This window comes from Emys orbicularis, chromosome 13 (genome assembly GCF_028017835.1).
Source record: "Emys orbicularis isolate rEmyOrb1 chromosome 13, rEmyOrb1.hap1, whole genome shotgun sequence".
In the NCBI taxonomy this organism is placed as follows: domain Eukaryota; kingdom Metazoa; phylum Chordata; order Testudines; family Emydidae; genus Emys; species Emys orbicularis.
Window position 1 is genome coordinate 660,399 of NC_088695.1, and position 18,825 is coordinate 679,223.

General features: G+C 58.9%; 1 protein-coding gene across 2 annotated transcripts; it reads left to right on the forward strand.

Moving 5' to 3' along the window:
* Nucleotides 1–1,810: 1,810 nt before the first annotated feature.
* On the forward strand, nucleotides 1,811–14,575 carry LOC135887750 (class I histocompatibility antigen, F10 alpha chain-like). 2 transcript variants are annotated; one of them, XM_065415492.1, is made up of 7 exons: nucleotides 1,811–1,871; nucleotides 4,466–4,726; nucleotides 6,094–6,369; nucleotides 7,266–7,544; nucleotides 12,298–12,417; nucleotides 12,767–12,787; nucleotides 13,362–14,575. In XM_065415492.1, the coding sequence occupies exons 1-7, from the start codon at nucleotides 1,811–1,813 to the stop codon at nucleotides 13,364–13,366; spliced, it is 1,023 nt and encodes a 340-aa protein (XP_065271564.1). In that variant the 3' UTR covers nucleotides 13,367–14,575. The 2 variants fall into 2 exon arrangements, with proteins under 2 accessions (XP_065271564.1, XP_065271563.1); XM_065415491.1 differs by lacking the exon at nucleotides 13,362–14,575 and having other exon boundaries at nucleotides 12,767–12,825.
* Nucleotides 14,576–18,825: the final 4,250 nt, after the last annotated feature.

An 18,825-nucleotide genomic window follows, 5' to 3' on the forward strand; every position in this document is an offset into this window, starting at 1 on the left:
GCACTAGGGAGTGGGGGTTCTGTGGGGGGTGCTGGGCTGTGAGGGGACGGGGAGGATCTGTGTGTGTTGCGGCACTAGGGAGTGGGGGTTTTGTGGGGGGTGCTGGGCTGTGAGGGGATGGGGAAGGTGTATGTGTTGGGGCACTAGGGAGTGGGGGTTCTGTGGGGGGTGCTGGGCTGTGAGGGGGCGGGGAGGATCTGTGTGTGTTGGGGCACTAGGGAGTGGGGGTTCTGTGGGGGGTGCTGGGCTGTGAGGGGGCGGGGAGGATCTGTGTGTGTTGGGGCACTAGGGAGTGGGGGTTCTGTGGGGGGTGCTGGGCTGTGAGGGGGCGGGGAGGATCTGTGTGTGTTGGGGCACTAGGGAGTGGGGGTTCTGTGGGGGGTGCTGGGCTGTGAGGGGGCGGGGAGGATCTGTGTGTGTTGGGGCACTAGGGAGTGGGGGTTCTGTGGGGGGTGCTGGGCTGTGAGGGGACGGGGAGGATCTGTGTGTGTTGCGGCACTAGGGAGTGGGGGTTTTGTGGGGGGTGCTGGGCTGTGAGGGGATGGGGAAGGTGTATGTGTTGGGGCACTAGGGAGTGGGGGTTCTGTGGGGGGTGCTGGGCTGTGAGGGGGCGGGGAGGATCTGTGTGTGTTGGGGCACTAGGGAGTGGGGGTTCTGTGGGGGGTGCTGGGCTGTGAGGGGGCGGGGAGGATCTGTGTGTGTTGGGGCACTAGGGAGTGGGGGTTCTGTGGGGGGTGCTGGGCTGTGAGGGGGCGGGGAAGGTGTGTGTGTTGGGGCACTAGGGAGTGGGGGTTCTGTGGGGGGTGCTGGGCTGTGAGGGGGCGGGGAAGGTGTGTGTGTTGGGGCACTAGGGAGTGGGGGTTGTGTGGGGGGTGCTGGGCTGTGAGGGGGCGGGGAGGATCTGTGTGTGTTGGGGCACTAGGGAGTGGGGGTTCTGTGGGGGGTGCTGGGCTGTGAGGGGGCGGGGAAGGTGTGTGTGTTGGGGCACTAGGGAGTGGGGGTTGTGTGGGGGGGTGCTGGGCTGTGAGGGGGCGGGGAGGATCTGTGTGTGTTGGGGCACTAGGGAGTGGGGGTTCTGTGGGGGGTGCTGGGCTGTGAGGGAGCGGGGAGGATCTGTGTGTGTTGGGGCACTAGGGAGTGGGGGTTGTGTGGGGGCTGCTGGGCTGTGAGGGGGCGGGGAGGATCTGTGTGTGTTGGGGCACTAGGGAGTGGGGGTTGTGTGGGGGGTGCTGGGCTGTGAGGGGGCGGGGAGGATCTGTGTGTGTTGGGGCACTAGGGAGTGGGGGTTGTGTGGGGGGTGCTGGGCAGTTGTGGTGGGGCTGTGGGCAGGGTGGTGTTGTGCAGGGCGCTGGGCATTTGTGGGTGGGTCCGGGAGGGCTCTGGCCATAGGGAGTCGGGGGGTGTTGGGCGGGGGGGCTGTGTGGTGTGGTGTGGGCCCACCCCCGAGGGGAAGGGACACGCTGGCAGCACAGGGCCGGGCAGGCCACTGTGCGTCTGGCAACTGCCGGTTTGTAACGAGGGCCCTGCTCTGGGTGGAGCGGGGCCGCCCCTGCCCTGCCCCATTGCCGCTGGCTGGCCCCTCGCTCCGGGGACTGACCTCCCCGCGCCAGGCTCCACTGCCCCCATGGGGGCCCACAAATATGTTTAGTGCCACTGCCGCGCCCACAAAGGTTAATCCGGCCCCGGGCACGGGGTGGGACTCTGCTGTCTGCGCTCTGCGCCTCGCACAGCCCGGTCTGCCCGGATATCGATGACGAACCACCTCTGCCTGCGTCCTGATTGGATGGCCACAGGCAGCTGTGACAGGACCATGGCCTGGGGGCTGCTCCTGGCGCTCTGCGGGGGGCTCCTGGCTCCAGCCGCGGCGGGCGGTGAGTACGTGGGGGGCTGGGGGGGCAGGGTGACCCCAGCGGGGGGTGTCACTGTAACAGGCCGGGCAGCTCCCTCTGACACGGGGGGGTGGGGGGGGCGCGACCCTCCGGGGGCGCAAGAGGTTCTCGGGGGGGGGGGGGGGGGCTGAACAAACTGGGATCCCGGGGGTCCCGCAGGACCCGCTGCCGTGATAGCGGGCGCAGGATAAAAACAGCGGGAATTGCAGGGCGGGGCAGGACAGGATTAAATAACTAGTCCTTCTGCCCCGTGGCCGCCACCAACGCCCCGTCCAGCAGCACCGCTCTCCGGCCACCCAGCCCTGAAGGCAGCGCCGCCGCCAGCAGCAGCGCCGATAGACTGATTAATGCCGATTACCAGTAATGGGGGGGGGGGCGGGCGTGACACATTCCATGAATGATGGGGGGGGGGCGACTGGAGCAGTTTACACACCCACGGCTTGAACGGCTGTAACCAGGGCGGGGCGAGGGGGACAGCCGCCCAGGGAGCAAAGCTGCAGGGGTGGAAAATGGGGTGGAAATATGATGAAAAAACCGGGTAGGGGTAACAAAGATGCTTGCTGGCCCCGGGCACTAGAACAGCTAGTTACCAGCTGGGCGTGGGAGTGGCGGGGGGGCACCCCATGGGGCGGCCATACAGCAGCACAGGGGGGGGTGAGCTCCTTGGGTTGTTCTGCGTTTGTACAGCACCCGCGCAGCCGGGTCCTGGGCCAGGATGGAGGCTCCTAGGCGCTGCCCTAGTCCAGATCATGAATGGTCCCTTCTGGCCTTGAAATCTACAACTGTCCAGCCCCTCGGCTCCGTCTCCTCCATGGGCCTGAGCCGCGTCCCCCCATCCTCCTTTGGGGGCTCTGCCAGAAATCCCCACACGCCAGCCCAAGAGCCGCCCCCCACCCCTAGGGGTGATGTCAAACCAGGGTGACTGACACAGGGAGAGGAGTCGGCCCGCGCTACGGGAGCAGAGGGGGACCGGCCCAGCGACCCTCGCGGGCAGTGGTGTCGGGGTAAATACAGCAGTGGGGCACCTAACCTCAGCGAAACTCCCTGTCACCAATGAGAAGGAGGTGAGCTCCGGTTACCCCCGGTACCCCGGCTCTGGCACCGCTATGCAGTAGCCCGGCTGGGGGCACCGGGCTCAGGTAAAGTGCAAACAAAAGAAGCAACGAACGTTTCCAGGAGCAAAGGCCAGTCCTGCCCACTCCTGCAGCCTGTCTGCACCAGCCATCTCACCGCCCCAGGCCATGCTGCGTGGCAGACCCCCTCAGGGAAACTCTGGGGCCTGCTTTCCCTGCAGGGTGGGGGCTTGTTGTTCCCTGCCTCTGGCACAGAAAGGGGGGACTGCTTGATTGGCCCCCTGAGAACCCCACCTCCCTGCAGGACTGGCCTGTTGAGTTCCTAGGAAGGGGTGTGTGAACCCCACCAGCCATGACACATAACAGTTGATAGTGGGGGGGGGGCACAATGTAAAGGTTCTGGGGCTATGCAGTGGGGTTCAGGGCCGGGCACATAAACCCTGGCAGAAATCTGAGGGGCACGTAACCCTGTGCCCTGCCCCCAATGCGTCGCCTCTGCACACCCACACGCCCCAGGTCCTTTGTTTTCAGATTTTATTTTGTTTACATTTTCCTGGGAATTTATCAGTGCTAATTACAAAACTTTTAAAAAGTGGGTGAAAGCCAGCACTAGCTACTAACTGCCCCGTTTTCTGGGTCAATCTCAGGGTTTGCCCTGGGGGAGGGGAGGGCAGAAAAAAAGCAACAAAGAGTGAAAGTCTGAGTATTGAAAGTGAAAGCAGTTTAATGTTGTGGTTTATTTCAGCAACTGCATTTAACGATATGTACTGTACCTACGTACGTACGTGTGTGTGTGTGTGTGACTTCCTCTCCATTGCCTTACATTAACAGGCACTTAGACTAATTTATTATTCACACAAACACATCGACCGGCTGTCACGGGCTGGATTTTCTTACCACAATCAGTATTTCCCTGTGCTTGAGTGACACAAAATTGGGGTGAAAAATCAGTAAACACCAAATAACGGCTTCTGTCAAACCCGGGAATTATTCAGTAAAAAGTCAGTTAAAACTGAAAACAAAGCGCCTTACACACCCACATGCAAACACCCCCAGCACACACGTGTATGCACATGCAGACCACACACGCACACACCCCACATGCTCACCAAACACCACAGAAATGCACACAGGCCACAAACACCCCAGATTCCGCTATAGGCACTTTGCACATCCACCGCGCCCAGCCTGAGGGCATTTGCCGGGGGGGGGGCAGTTGTTTGGGGGGAGCTACGCCCCCACCAATGTCTGCCCCTTCCACCAAACAAGCCGTGGGCTTTCAGAGGCGCAGGCTGAGAGCTCGTCCTTCCTGATTCCCCCTCGGCTCCGCGCAGTGTGAGTTACTGACAGACCCCAGCTTGTCCCTCACCCAGGATGGGGCTGAGGGCAGGGGGACAGGGCTGGGGGTGGGAGGTTTCTGCTGGGCCCCACTGGGTGACCCTGGTGTCCCCTGAGCAAGGGAGGAAGCTGCTGGTTAACTCAACCTCGCTCCTGTTGCTTTAGGACGCCACAGCCTGGCCGTGCTTGTCACAGCCGTCACCCACGAAGACGGGACCCATCACTTCATCATTGTCACCAAGCTGGATGACGTTCAGATCACGTACTACAGCAGTGACACGCGAGAGCTCAGAGCCACCCAGGAGTGGGCAGCACAGGCCCTGGGCACTGAGTATCTCCAGGAAAAGACTCAGAAGTTCTGGACATATGACAAGGACTCTAAAGGAGGTATCAGGAGGTGGATGCAGCTGTACAACCAGACAGGCGGTGAGTGTCTTGCACACCCCACATGCGTAAGAGAGAGTTCTTCTTATTAATGGACACGCGAGAGCTGCCCGCTCAGAATCACTCCCACTGGGGATCGGGGCCTCGCTGGGCCAGGTGCTGTCCAAACCAGAGCTGACTGGACAATGGAGTTTACTTCCCACAGAAAATGTGTTATTTCCAGAAGTGGTTTCATTCCCGATCGGAAGGGAAGTCGGAAATGGGAGGTTTCCGTGGGAAGGAAACTTGAGAAATTCTCTCTCGGGAGAATCCCGGGCAGGGAGCCGGGCAGCCCCGGGATCTTCCATTTCAATTTCCTCAACAGAAAATCAATGTTTTCTGGCCAAATTGAAATTTTCTCATCAAAATTAGTTTTGTGGAAACAGCCTTTCCCAAGGCTAACAGAAAGTCAGGAACCATTAGGAAAGGGACAAATAATCAGACAGAAAATATCATAATGCCATTATATAAATCCATGGTGCGCCCACACCTTGAATACTGCGTGCAGGTCTGGTCTCCCCATCTCCAAAAGGTCAGAGTGGAACTGGGAAAGGTTCAGAGAAGGGTAACAAAGATGATCACGGGTATGAAACAGCTTACGTATGAGGAGAGACTAAAACAATTAGGGCTGTTCAGTTTAGAAAGAGACGACTAAGGGGGGATATCACAGAGTCTATAAAATGATGACTGGGGTGGAGAAAGTGAATAGAGAAGAGTTCTTTACACTTTCCCACAACAAAAAACCAGAGGTCACCTGATGAAATGAATAGGCAGCAGGTCTAATACAGACACGTGGAAGTATTTTTTCACACAACGCACAATCGCCCTGTGGAACTCATTGCCAGGGGATGTTGTGAAGGACAAAACTATAACTGGGTTCAAAAAAGAACTAGACAAGTTCCTGGAGGGTAGGTTCATCAATGGCTATTAGCCAAGATGGCCAGGGATGGAGCCCCATGCCTGGGGTGACCCTGAGCCTCCGCCTACCAGAAGCCAGGAGGGGAAGACGGGGTGGATCACTCCAGAATTGCCCTGTTCTGTGCACTCCCCCTGAATCTCTGGTGTTGGCCGCTGTCAGACCTTGGTCTCGCCCAGTATGGGATGTTCACCGTGGGAGAGACTCCAGGAGCTCAGTAACTGTCTGGCAGGACTCCAACCCCTCCGTCCTTGCCGTGGGTCTGCTCTGACCCCTCCTGCTTCTCAGCGTCCTCTGGGATTGTTTCCTAGCTCAGCATAAGGCCAGCCATATGGTAAGAGACGGTAAAGCACCAGTGTCACTGACCAGCCGAGCTCCCCTCTGACCCCACCCCCCACAGACACATTTCCCAGCTCTCAGTGCAGGGTCTGAGCTGTCTCTCTCTCCCCCGCAGGGATTCACACTGCACAGGCTCACGTGGGCTGTGCCCTGAGCGACCAGGCCCCCGTGGACCCGAGGTTCCAGTACGCCTTCGACGGGAGGGACTTCATCAGCTTTGACAACCAGACGGGGACGTGGGTCGCAGCCGTGCAGCCGGCCTTCCTCCAGAAGCAGCGCTGGGAGACGGTCAAGACTTGGACTCAGTATGTCCAGAGGTACCTGCAGTATGAGTGTCTGGAGACCCTGCGGCGCCTGGTGCAGCGGGCAATGGGGGTCCTGGAGCAGCAGGGTGAGTGAACAGCGGGGATCTGTCATGGGGTGTGGGTGACGGGGCACAGGGACACCAGTGGGAGTTGGGTATGTCCAGAAGGGGCAGTGTGGCCTAGTGGATAGCGCACTGGGCTGGGACTCAAGACACCTGGGTTCTAGCCCCAGCTGTGCTACTGCGCTGCTGGGTGACCTTGGCCTAGTCACCCTCCTGGTCTGTGCCTCAGTTTCCCCACATATGCAATGGGGATAATGACACCAACCTCCTTTGTAAAGCCCTTTGAGATTGACCGATGAGAGCTATGGGTGGTTATTAGTCGGTTCTGGCTGCCTGGGCGTCTCCGTTCTGCGGGGCCTTTCCTGTCAGCTGCCTCAAACTTCCCTTTTGGTCTGAAACATCCCAGCTCTGGGCTGTGAGTTGATTTTTTTTTTTTTTTTGGCATGTTTGAGCTGCAAAACGCCACGTTTGTGAGTGTGAAGGAGACGGGGCTGAGGGGGGCAGGGGCGGGGGATGCATGTTGTCGCTATACAAAGAAAAAACTTGTTTTGAGGGGGTTCTGCCCAGCGCTGGCACCTCCGCAGTCAAGGGCAGAGACATGGACAGGGACTCAGGGCCGTGTGACAAAGGGGTTTAAGCGCCTGACAGTGCAGACGGGCCAGCTGGGATTTCTGAACAGAGGCGCCTGGCTCCCCATGAAATCACCGGGGTCAGGCACCGAGGGGCGTTTGGAAATCTGCAGTAAGGCTCCAGAAGGGATTTACACCAGATTAACAGGCTCCATTTACAAATCAGTGTAAACAGATGCAGACCGGGTCTCACACACACGTGAGTAGTTGATACGGTGCTGGACCTTTTCGCCTGTCTGTTACATGGTCCCAATTCCTGGCATGAGACTCACACACTGTCTCCCCCCCCAGTGCCCCCTGAGGTCTCGGTTTCCCGCAGAGACGCCCCCGACAGCTCCGTCACCCTCTCCTGCCGCGCCAGGGGCTTTTACCCGCGTCCCATCCATGTCTCCTGGGTGCGGGATGGAGAAGACATCCTGGCGGAGACGGACTCCAGCGGGATCCTGCCCAACACTGATGGCACCTACTACACTCAGTCGTCCCTGGAGATCTCCCCGCAGCAGGACGGGCACCGCTACTACGCCTGCCGAGTGAAACACAGCAGCCTGGGGGAGCCCATGCTCGTCTGGGGTATGGAGGGGTGAATGGCAGGGCCTGGGGGTGGGGGAACAGCCCTATGGGAATTACAGAGATTAATAGATTCATAGATTCTAGGACTGGAAGGGACCTCGAGAGGTCATCGAGTCCAGTCCCCTGCCCGCATGGCAGGACCAAATACTGTCTAGACCATCCCTGATAGACATTTATCTAACCTATTCTTAAATATCTCCCGAGATGGAGATTCCACAACCTCCCTAGGCAATTTATTCCAGTGTTTAACCACCCTGACAGTTAGGAACTTTTTCCTAATGTCCAACCTAGACCTCCCTCGCTGCAGTTTAAGCCCATTGCTTGTTCTATCCTCAGAGGCTAAGGTGAACAAGTTTTCTCCCTCCTCCTTATGACACCCTTTTAGATGGAGGCAGCCCTGTGGCAGGAGGGTCAATATCCCCCGCCATCGTCAGAGCGAACTCTTCTAGCTCTGGATATTTGTGTGGCCTACAGAAATGGCCGATCCCTCAGTGAATTTCATTAAGTTTCTGGCCATGGCGTCATCCAGTGACAGTGAGTTCCACAGGCTGACTCTGTTACGAGGGAAGGGGCTGGTTGCTTTGTGGCTGGCAGTGCCCGGCAGAGCATCCACCCTCTGTGCCCCATCCCCACCTACCTCCCTGCTCAGTGTAGGGGGTTAGCGGTGGCTCCTCCCCCTCGGGGTCAGCGGGAGGCCACCCTACCTCACCACGTCATGGGGCTCCGCCCACAGCCGGGGAATTAGCCGTGGGGTTAATGGTCTAAGGCTCTAGCCCTCAGGCGGGGCAGACCAAACGAGCTGTCTGTGAGCCCTGGCCCTTAGGCAGAGCAAATAGGGGGCTCTGGTCTGCAGTCAGGGCAGAGCAGTGGTCAGCCTCGGGGCTCCGGTCGGGGTGTGTCTCTGGCCTCTGAGGCGGGGAGAGCAGTAGGCAGTCTATTGCCTGACGACTTGGCTCAGGTAGATGGCAGACAAACGCAGGCTTCTTGGCCTAAGTGGGGAGGCTGCCACCCTGGCGTGGGGGGTCACGGACCCACCCAACTCCACCACGTCCCAGCCCAGGGCCTTAATAGTGGCGGGGCGTACTGCCACTGCGTCCGCAGGGGTCTGGCTGCAACATGCCGACCACCGGACTGGAGTCGCCTGTCCCTGGGCCACTTCCTAGCTTCCTCTCGGGGTGTGCCTCGGTCCATGGGTGTCCTCTGACTCCCCGGGGTAGGTGTGCAGTGGTGGCCCCAGCAACTCCGCAGGGTCCAGGTCAGGCGGCGACGGCAGCAGCTCTGGTCAGTCTTCAGCGCAGCCAGGGTTCTCCTCAGGCTCTGCCTCCGGGAGCAGGCGGGAGGCGTCTGTCTCCTCCAGCCGCTTTCTCCCAACTGAGCTGGTGGGTTCAGCCTTTATACGTCCCGTCCATCCCTCGACTTCGGGTGGGCGGGGCAAGCCCGCTCTGGCTCCGCCCACCCTGGTTTAGCAGGTGGCTCCTCCCCCTCTGGTTCAGGGGGAGGCCACTCCGCCTATCACACACCCCTCCTCAAGTCCAGCTCCCCGTCTTCAGAGCTGGCCTCTTGGCTCCCCCCTAAGCAAGATAAGAAGTCGGCAGTGGCATTCTCCTCACCTGCCCGGTGTCTGACTGTACAGGCACATTGCTGGAGGGTGAGGTACCCCCGCATTAGCCTGGCGTTGGAGTTCTTCGTGGGGGTTAGCCACTTGAGGGGGGCGTGGTCGATGATCAGCACGAAGGGGACCCCAAGAAGATAATATCAGAGCACGTCGATGGCCCACTTGCCAATGAGGGCCTCCTTCTCTATGACCGAGTACTTGTATTCCTGGGAGAAAAGCTTTCAGCTGAGGTAGAGGATAGGAATCACTTCTCCATCCATCTCCTGGGAAAGGACTGCCTCAAGCCCCACCTCTGAAGCGACTGTTTGGACCAGACACTCGCGGTTGAAGTCAGGTGTGAACAACACGGGGTCCTGACACGGGCTTTCCTTGAGGGTTTGGAAGGCGTCTTCACACTCAGCCAACCAACACACCCGGCGGAGGCTGTTCTTGGTCAGGGAGTGCCGTGAGGGGCACGCGATTGACGCAAGCGGGGGGCACAAACCGTCGGTAGCACCTGGTAGCATACCAGCCCTGGGCTGAGCGTCTATCCCAGGTACAGAGTCTTTGCCATCCGATCCGGCATGTTTCTGGGTTGGCAGTGAGTCCGACGTGCCGTGGGGTCTGAAGGACGGCGGCCACCTGATTTAAATGATCTTCCCAGAGGCGGCTGTAGATCACGTCATCGTCCAAGCAGGCCACAGCGTACTCCATGTCGGGGTTCAGGAGGCGGTCCGTCAGGGGCTGGAAGGTCGCCAGGGCTCCATGGACGCTGGAGAACATCTGGGTGAAATGATATAGCCCGGTCGGAGTGGCATACACAGTCTTCTCCCTGGAGCTCAGGTCCAAGGGGATCTGCCAGCACCTTTTCATAAGGTCAAGTGTCGAGGAGCTCATCGATCCTGGGCATTGGGTACACGTCGAACTTTGAGGTCGCATTTACCCTCCGGAAGTCTGTGCAGAATCGGAGAGTCCAGCACGGCTTCGGAACAAGCACGATAGGACTGGGCCACTCGCTCCGCGACCGTTCAGTGACTCCCAGCTCCACCATTGCTTGGACTTCCTTCTCGATGATCTCCCGGGTCTGTCGCAGGAGCGGGCAGGTGGTCTCCCAGACACCCCCGGGGTTCGCCTGGATGGTGCACTGCACAGCTCCGGTCTGGCCTGGGAGTGCGGTGAAAGTCATAGAGAAGCTTTCGGCAGGCACCTGTTTCTGTTCTGGTGAGCGGGTGTCACCCAGCTGGGGCTCCTTGGTCTCAGCCATATCAGAGATTTGGGGACCTAAGTCTGGCTCGGAAGGACAAGGAGCGATCAGCAGTCCTTCACATGTATGCCAGGGCTTCAAAATGTTCATGTGGTAAATCCGCTTTTTCTTTTTGGGGTCTGGCTGGTGGATCTCGTACATTACCGGCCCTACCGACCAGACCACTTCATACGGGCCCTGCCATCTGGCAAGGCGTTTGTACTCCTCCGAGGGGAGAAGGGGCGCTCGGTCGCCGGGCTCGATGGTACGGTCCCAAGCCCCCTGGTTGTAGCCGCTCCTGGGTCCCTTGGGCCATCGTCAGATTTTCCTTCGCGAGGGTCCCGGCCCGAGTGAGTCAGTCCTGTAAACGTAGGACATATTGCACGAGGACAACGGGGTGTGTTCCCAGGCTCTCTCATTAGATCCAACACCTCGCGGGGTTGTCGGCCGGACAGGAGCTCAAAGGGGGAGAATTCGGTGGACGACCGGGGTACCTCTCGGGTGGCTAACAACAGCAGCGGGATGAGCTGGTCCCACTGTCGTAGCTCTCGTGGAGGGAACTTCCTCAGCCGGCCCTTTAAGGTTCTGTTGAAGCGGTCGACGAGCCCGTCCGTCTGCGGGTGATCCACGGACGCCTGCAGCTTCTCAGTGCCCAGCAGCGTAGGCACCTGGCGGAACAGCCGGGAGGGGAAGTTGGTGCCTTGATCAGTGAGAAGTTCCCGGGGAAGCCCAGCGCCAGCGAAGATCTTCACCAGTCCCGGCGCTGTGCTGGTGCGGGCGCTGGTATTTCGTGGTGGAATGGCCTCGGGGAAGCGGATTGTACAGTCCATTAGCACGAGGCTATAGCAGAACCCGGCATTACTCTTCAGGAGGGGTCCCACCAGGTCCATCGCGATTCGCTTGAAGGGGACCCCCTACTATGGGCAAGGGGACCAAGGGCACTTTTGCCACCCTCAATCCAGCAGCCAGATGGCACTCGGGGCATGAGCGACAGTCGTCCCTTACCTAACGATGGGCCGTCAACCAGAAGAAGCGAAATAGGACTCAGGCCAAGGTCTTTTCCTGCCCCAAGTGGCCAGGCATGGGGATGTCATGGACTCATGGGCAAGCTTCAAAACATCCCTCCAATGGCAGCATGGAACAACCAACGGGGTCTGAACCTCGTGGGTTTCTGGGTCTCGGTCAGCACGGTAGAGCCGATCAACTGTGAGCTCAAATTGGGGCCAATGGGCCATTCTCTGGAGGTCTGTCACGGCTCCATCGATGCGGGCCAACTGGTCATAGGCATAACTGAGCGTGGGATCATCCCTCTGGCCTCAACAGAAGTGAGGGACCCCATCGAAGGGGGGTAGAGGGATGTGGGCCCACCCAACTCCACTGTCCCAGCCCAGGGCCCTAATAGTGGTGGGGAATCCAGCCACAACATGGTGACCATGCTTCCGGCAGCGCTACAGACGGACTGGAGTCAGCTGCCCCTGGGCCACTTCCTACCTCCCCCCTTAGGGTGCACCTGGGTCCGTGTGTGTCTCCCCGGGGTAGGTATCCAGCAGCGGCAGCAGCTCAAGGGTTCTCCTCCGGCCCTAACTCCAGGAGCAGGCGGGAGGCGTCTGCCTCCTCCAGACGCTTTCTCCCAACTGAGCTCCAGGGCTCAGACTTTAATTTTCCTGCCCCTTCCCTTGACTTCCAGGGGCAGGGCAAGCCTAAACCCAACCCACCCTGATTTAGTGGTTGGCTCCTCCCCCTCTGGCTCAGTGGGAAGCATCTCCACCTCATCACACTTGGGTTTCCCCTCCCCTGGGGTCAGGTCTCTGCAGACACCCTCGGGGAGACATTCAAGGCAAAGGCCTGTGGCTTCCCCAGGAGGATGCCCCAGCGGCTGCTCCCCTTCGTGACCTGGGCCCTTCTCCATCCCACAGCCCCTGGGAAGAAGGGCCCCCTGCATCCCGGGGTCCTGGCCGCCATTGTCCTGGCCGCGCTGGTTCTGGCTGGTGGAACCGTAGGGGCCAGCGTCATCCTGTGGAGGAGAAAATCAGCAGGTAAGAGCCGGTCCCATGGAGCCGGGATGTGGGGAGGTCTGGGGAGTGGGGCGGCCCAGCCAGCCCAAGGGGGAATGGCTTCTCCCACTGCTCCCCAAGGAGAGATGGGGCATGGCCATGGGGCATGGCCAATCACCATAGCCCGGTCCAGTTGGGGGTAGAGTGGGCTCTGTCGCTGGCTGGGCGCTGTGTGCCCTGATGGGGGGGGCACTGGGGTGGGGCTGGCCCAGGCGAGGTGCAATTGGGGTCGTGGGGAGCCCTGAGTCCAGGGGAGGGGGGTCGGGGTCTCCACAGGGAAGGGGTTACCCTGCTTCCCTGCACTGACCCTCATTCTCTGCTTGTGTTTCAGGCCCCTATGTTCCGGCAGCCAGTGAGTAAATCCTGGGTATGGGGCCCAGATGCCCCAGTGCATTATGGGTGCGGGGGGTTCCCTGTGAGGGGAGAAGGGAGCCCAGCAGTGACTGGAGATGGGCCCCGATCGCAGGTTACTCTGGGTCTGACAATTCCTCGGCCTGTGGGAATCTGTGAGGCCGTCCCCAGCCGTCGCCCTTCCCCGGCTCCCCCGGATTCTCTGACACACGCGCTGCCTTCGCCCAAACCCAGGGAACCCCAAAGGGCCGGAACAGCATCCAAAGGCCACCCCTGAGAGCACAGCTCATCCAGCGTCCCAGCATGCACTGGGGCCCCTTAGCGTGGCTCTGGGGACGGGAGTGCAGGCTGGTACCTGGGGCTCAGGGAGGCAGTGTGTAGGGGTGTTACGCTCTCTCCTGGAGGCCTGTCCATTGTCCCTCTGTCAGGACTGGGGGGTTTCTGTGCAGAGCACAGTTTGGGGTCCATGGGGGGCACGGCGGGGGAAGCCCAGAGCTGAATTCCCATCCCCCTTCCCTAGCTGGGATCCCCCACAGCTAAAGCCGCCTCGGAACGATTTTCTTCTCTCTCCACAGCATAGACCAGAGAAGATTCTGCCTCCAGCTCGTCATGGGGCAGACACCCGGAGCGTGGGACCCCGGCGTCGGGGGGACCCTGCCCAGCCGTTGACCCTGCTGTCTCAGTGATCTCTGTCCACTGCCTCCCTTCTGCTCTGGGGCGATTCTGGCGTGGCTGTTAGAGGGTGTTGGGCCTTACACCGTTGTATTGTATGCGTTCTCTCCTGCAGCTTGTTCTTTCCAAGTCACTGATCACTGGGCCCTTCTCCAGCCAGGGCTTTGCTCAGCATCTCTTCCAAAGGGTCTGACACAATCCTGTCTCCCGTCTCGCCAGTGCCAGTCACGGGGCAGTTCCCCTTTTCCAGTCGCAGGAGCCGGCAGAGTCAGACGAGCAGGCAGAGGCTGGGGCAAGTGGGGCACTGTGGGATCCCACTCCCCTCCGTGGGGCAGATGGGCCGGCCTGGCACACCGACCCCCAGCTTGTGACTGGCAGGAGGACCCGTCTCTGTGCTCTGAGTTCAGCTCGGAGCTTTCGCCCGGATTATGTGGGTCAAACTCGCCCACCCCACAAGCTGCTCAGAGCTGAGCTGCTGAGTCTCCCAGTGTCAGAGCCGGCTCTGAGCCCGTGTCTGTGCAGCGGGACCCGCTGACGGACGCGGCCCTGTCCCCCTCTGGCACGGCTGAGGGAATGGCCGACGGGGGCTCTGAGCCCGTGTCTGTGCAGCGGGACCCGCTGACGGACGCGGCCCTGTCCCCCTCTGGCACGGCTGAGGGAATGGCCGACGGGGGCTCTGAGCCCGTGTCTGTGCAGCGGGACCCGCTGACGGACGCGGCCCTGTCCCCCTCTGGCACGGCTGAGGGAATGGCCGACGGGGGCTCTGAGCCCGTGTCTGTGCAGCGGGACCCGCTGACGGACGCGGCCCTGTCCCCCGCTGGCACGGCTGAGGGAATGGCCGACGGGGGCTCTGAGCCCGTGTCTGTGCAGCGGGACCCGCTGACGGACGCGGCCCTGTCCCCCGCTGGCACGGCTGAGGGAATGGCCGACGGGGGCTCTGAGCCCGTGTCTGTGCAGCGGGACCCGCTGACGGACGCGGCCCTGTCCCCCGCTGGCACGGCTGAGGGAATGGCCGACGGGGGCTCTGAGCCCGTGTCTGTGCAGCGGGACCCGCTGACGGACGCGGCCCTGTCCCCCTCTGGCACGGCTGAGGGAATGGCCGACGGGGGCTCTGAGCCCGTGTCTGTGCAGCGGGACCCGCTGACGGACGCGGCCCTGTCCCCCTCTGGCACGGTTGAGGGAATGGCCGACGGGGGCTCTGAGCCCGTGTCTGTGCAGCGGGACCCGCTGACGGACGCGGCCCTGTCCCCCTCTGGCACGGCTGAGGGAATGGCCGACGGGGGCTCTGAGCCCGTGTCTGTGCAGCGGGACCCGCTGACGGACGCGGCCCTGTCCCCCGCTGGCACGGCTGAGGGAATGGCCGACGGGGGCTCTGAGCCCGTGTCTGTGCAGCGGAGGAGCCAGTGGAGAGCTGGCTGCTAAAGCAGGAGGGCCCTGGGAATGGGGAACAAGTGTGCCCAGCCCAAGGAGTAGAAGGCTTTGCCCCAGATATCCCATTCAGAAGACAGCCCCAGACTGGATTAGGGATACTGGTGTGACCCCACCTTGCAGCCCCCAAAGAAGGAATTGGGTGGACTAAATGGACGGTGCCCCTCTCTATCTGAAGCCTAGCAAGGGAGGTACGTGGATCCCACTAGAATTTAAAATGAAAAGTAAGGGAGGGGAGGCTCTGGACCTGGGCAGCTTTAGATACAGTACCAGGCACGTAGGAGGATTTCCACTTCTGAGCCATGGAAGCAGAAATTGACTTTTCCTCTCCAGATGTAGCTAATATTCAGAAAGGGAGTCTAGCACCTGCCTTCCAGATTTGAACACCCTCAAAATTCAGGAGTGCTCAAGCTCAGTTTGGGCAGCTGTTACTTCATTTCTCCCAAATCAAATATACTGATCCACTGTAACTTGCTGTAGAAAAAGTAGAATAAATTGAGCAAGAAATGCTTCCCAGTGGTTATTAGGAGTGGAATTGCTATTTTCAACAGCCATTGCCTTTTGTTTGTTTGTTTGTTTGTTTGTTTAAAAGGAAGACAGTGATATTGCATTGGCAAATTCCCCATAGAAACAAAGAGAGGAACAAAAGAATAATAAAGGCACCTCACCTTTTCCTCATTTATGGAGGACAGTCTTATAATATGCATCCAGATCTCCTCCAATCACACAAGTTGAAAATTGTTCCACTTTACTGCAGTTCTGTAACCATATGGGAACCAATCCTGTCTGTGTTCTGTGCACATCCAAAATTCCTGCTGAATGACCTGCCCTGGGAGCGAGCTACCAGTGACCCAGGGCTGGGGTGGAAGGAGGGTGCAGGTGGGGGGTGCAGAGCCCAGGGCTGGGGCGGCAGGGGGTGTGTGGATGGGGGGGCACTGGTGGGGGGGAATGGGGAGCCCAGAACTGGGGCAGCATGGGGTGTGTGTGGGGGAGAGCCCAGGGCTGGGGTGGCAGGGGGTGCAGGTGTGGGGGGGAGAGCCCAGGGCTGGGGTGGCAGGGGGGTGCGGGTTGGGGGAGGCCCATTACTGGGGTGGCAGGGGGTGCAGGTGGGGGGGAGAGCCCAGGGCTGGGGCAGCAGGGGGGTGCGGGGGGAAGCCCAGGGCTGGGGTGGGGGCAGCCAACATTTTTTTTGCTTGGGGCGGCAAAAAACCTAGAGCCAGCCCTGGCTCTAAGAACAGGAATACTTGTGGCACCTTGATTTCAACAATTTCCATCCCACCATCAACCTCAGCCTGGACCACTCCACACAAGAGATCCACTTCCTGGACACTACAGTGCTAATAAGTGATGGTCACATAAACACCACCCTATACCGGAAACCTACTGACCGCTATACTTACCTACATGCCTCCAGCTTCCATCCAGGACACACCACACGATCCATTGTCTACAGCCAAGCTCTAAGATACAACCGCATTTGCTCCAACCCCTCAGATAGAGACAAACACCTACAAGATCTCTGTCAAACATTCTTAAAACTACAATACCCACCTGCTGAAGTGAAAAAACAGATTGACAGAGCCAGACGAGTACCCAGAAGTCACCTCCTACAAGACAGGCCCAACAAAGAAAGTAACAGAACACCACTAGCCGGCACCTTCAGCCCCCAACTAAAACCTCTCCAGCGCATCATCAAAGATCTACAACCTATCCTAAAGGATGATCCCTCACTCTCACAGATCTTGGGAGACAGACCAGTCCTCGCTTGCAGACAGCCCCCTAACCTGAAGCAAATACTCACCAGCAACCACACACCACACCACAGAAACACTGACCCAGGAACCTATCCTTGCAACAAAGCCCGTTGCCAACTCTGTCCACATATCTATTCAGGTGACATCATCATAGGACCTAATCACTTCAACCATGCCATCAGGGGCTCGTTCACCTGCACATCTACCAATGTGATATATGCCATCATGTGCCAGCAATGCCCCTCTGCCATGTACATTGGCCAAACCGGACAGTCTCTACGCAAAAGAATAAATGGACACAAATCTGATATCAGGAATCATAACATTTAAAAACTAGTAGGAGAACACTTCAACCTCTCTGGACACTCAGTAACAGACTTAAAGGTGGCAATTTTGCAACAGAAAAGCTTCAAAAACAGACTCCAACGAGAAACTGCTGAACCTGAATTAATATGCAAACTAGATAACATCAATTTAGGCTTGAATAGAGACTGGGAATGGCTGAGCCATTGCACACATTGAATCTATTTCCCCATGTTAAGTATCTTCACACCTTCTTGTCAAACTGTCTAAAATGGGCTAGCTTGATTATCACTAAAAAAGTTTTTTTCTCCTGCTGATAATAGCTCATCTTAATTAATTAGCCTCTTAGAGTGGGTAGGGCAACTCCCACCTTTTCATGTTCTCTGTATGTGTATTTATATCTCCTCACTATATGTTCCATTCTATGCATCCGAAGAAGTGGGCTGTAGCCCACGAAAGCTTATGCTCAAATAAATTTGTTAGTCTCTAAGGTGCCACACGTACTCCTGTTCTTTTTGCGGATACAGACTAACACGGCTGCTACTCTGAAATCTATCTGCTCTGTCCTCTCTGGGCTTTGTCTGGTCAGTAAAAGAGCCGCAGTGTGGGAATGCTGTGCAAAGTGTCTGTGTGTATCCGCCTCACAGCCACAGGGCTGGTGCTTCCATTTAGGTGACCTAGGCGGTCGCCTAGGGCACCAGGGTTTGAGGGGGCGGCATTTTGCCGCCCTCGGTGGCAATTCGGGGGCAGGGGGTCCTTCTGCGCTCCGGGTCTTCGGCGGCAATTCTGCGGCAGGTCCTTCACTCGCTCCGGGACCCGCCGCCGAAGTGCCCCGAAGACCGGGAGTGCGGAAGGACCCCCAGCCGCAGAATTGCCGACGACGACCGGGAGCGCGGAAAGACCCCCGCCTAGGGCGGCAAAAACCCTGGCGCCGCTCCTGCACAGCCACCATGTGCCCATGCCTGGGGGGTTCTGGGAGAGGGGGTTTAAATGACTGGGGAGTGTTGGGGGGTCAGTGCTGGTCCTGGGGGCTCCCCTGGGCCAAAGCTGCACCAGTCCCAAGGGCTACTGCCCATCCCCTGGGACGGGATCTCCCCAGATAACAGAGAGTTCACCTCAGCACCAGGGCTCCCAGCCCTTCCCCTGGGGAGGGGTTCTGCCCCCAAACCCTGGCCCTTCCCTTGGGTAGGGGAATCCCGGCTCACAGACCCCCAACCTGAGGCTCCCTTTGTTAATTTCATCCCATGGCTCCTGCAGAACCCAAGAGGACACAGCTGCCCTGTGTGACCTGGGGCCTGTCCCTGCCACGCTGGATCAGACCCATTGGCCTGTCCCTGGCCTCTCTGTGTCAGACCCATACACCCGTCTGGCCTGGTGTTCCCTGCTGCCCTGCACCAGCCACCTGAATTTACACCAGGGATAAATTGTGTCCATAGACAGCAGGGTGGGGATAAAGCTGTGTGCACCTGGGAGCAGTTCTCAGCAGGACAAGGATACCTCTGGCCCTGTTTGGGAACTGCCGATTGTACAGTTCCCCTTTGCTGGGATCCAGGGTTCCAGCCCCGCACCAGCGCTAGGGTGTGGTATTTAGTGTGGGGGGGTGGGGGGGAGCCTGTGGTATTTCTCCACAACCACCCACCATTTAACTTCAAAAAGGGGAACGACACAAACACGAGGAAGCTAGTTAAACGGAAAGAAAAAGGAACAGTCACAAGAGTGAAACGCCTGCAAGCTGCATGGAATCCTTTAAAAATCATCATCATCGAAGCATAAACTAAATGTGTACCCCAAATAAAAAAAATATTAGAGGACCAAAAAAATACCAGCTTGGCTAACCAGCAGAGTAAAATAGGCTGTTAGAAGTAAAAAAGCATCTTTTAAA

What these genes read in the sequence shown, in the direction of transcription:
- LOC135887750 (XM_065415491.1), top strand. Translation starts at nt 1,811, where the DNA reads ATGGCCTGGGGGCTGCTCCTGGCGCTCTGCGGGGGGCTCCTGGCTCCA. An exon ending in GGCTCCAGCCGCGGCGGGCG is followed by an intron (nt 1,872 to 4,465) that starts GTGAGTACGTGG and finishes CTGTTGCTTTAG; the next exon opens with GACGCCACAGCCTGGCCGTG. An exon ending in GTGGAGGAGAAAATCAGCAG is followed by an intron (nt 12,418 to 12,766) that starts GTAAGAGCCGGT and finishes CTTGTGTTTCAG; the next exon opens with GCCCCTATGTTCCGGCAGCC.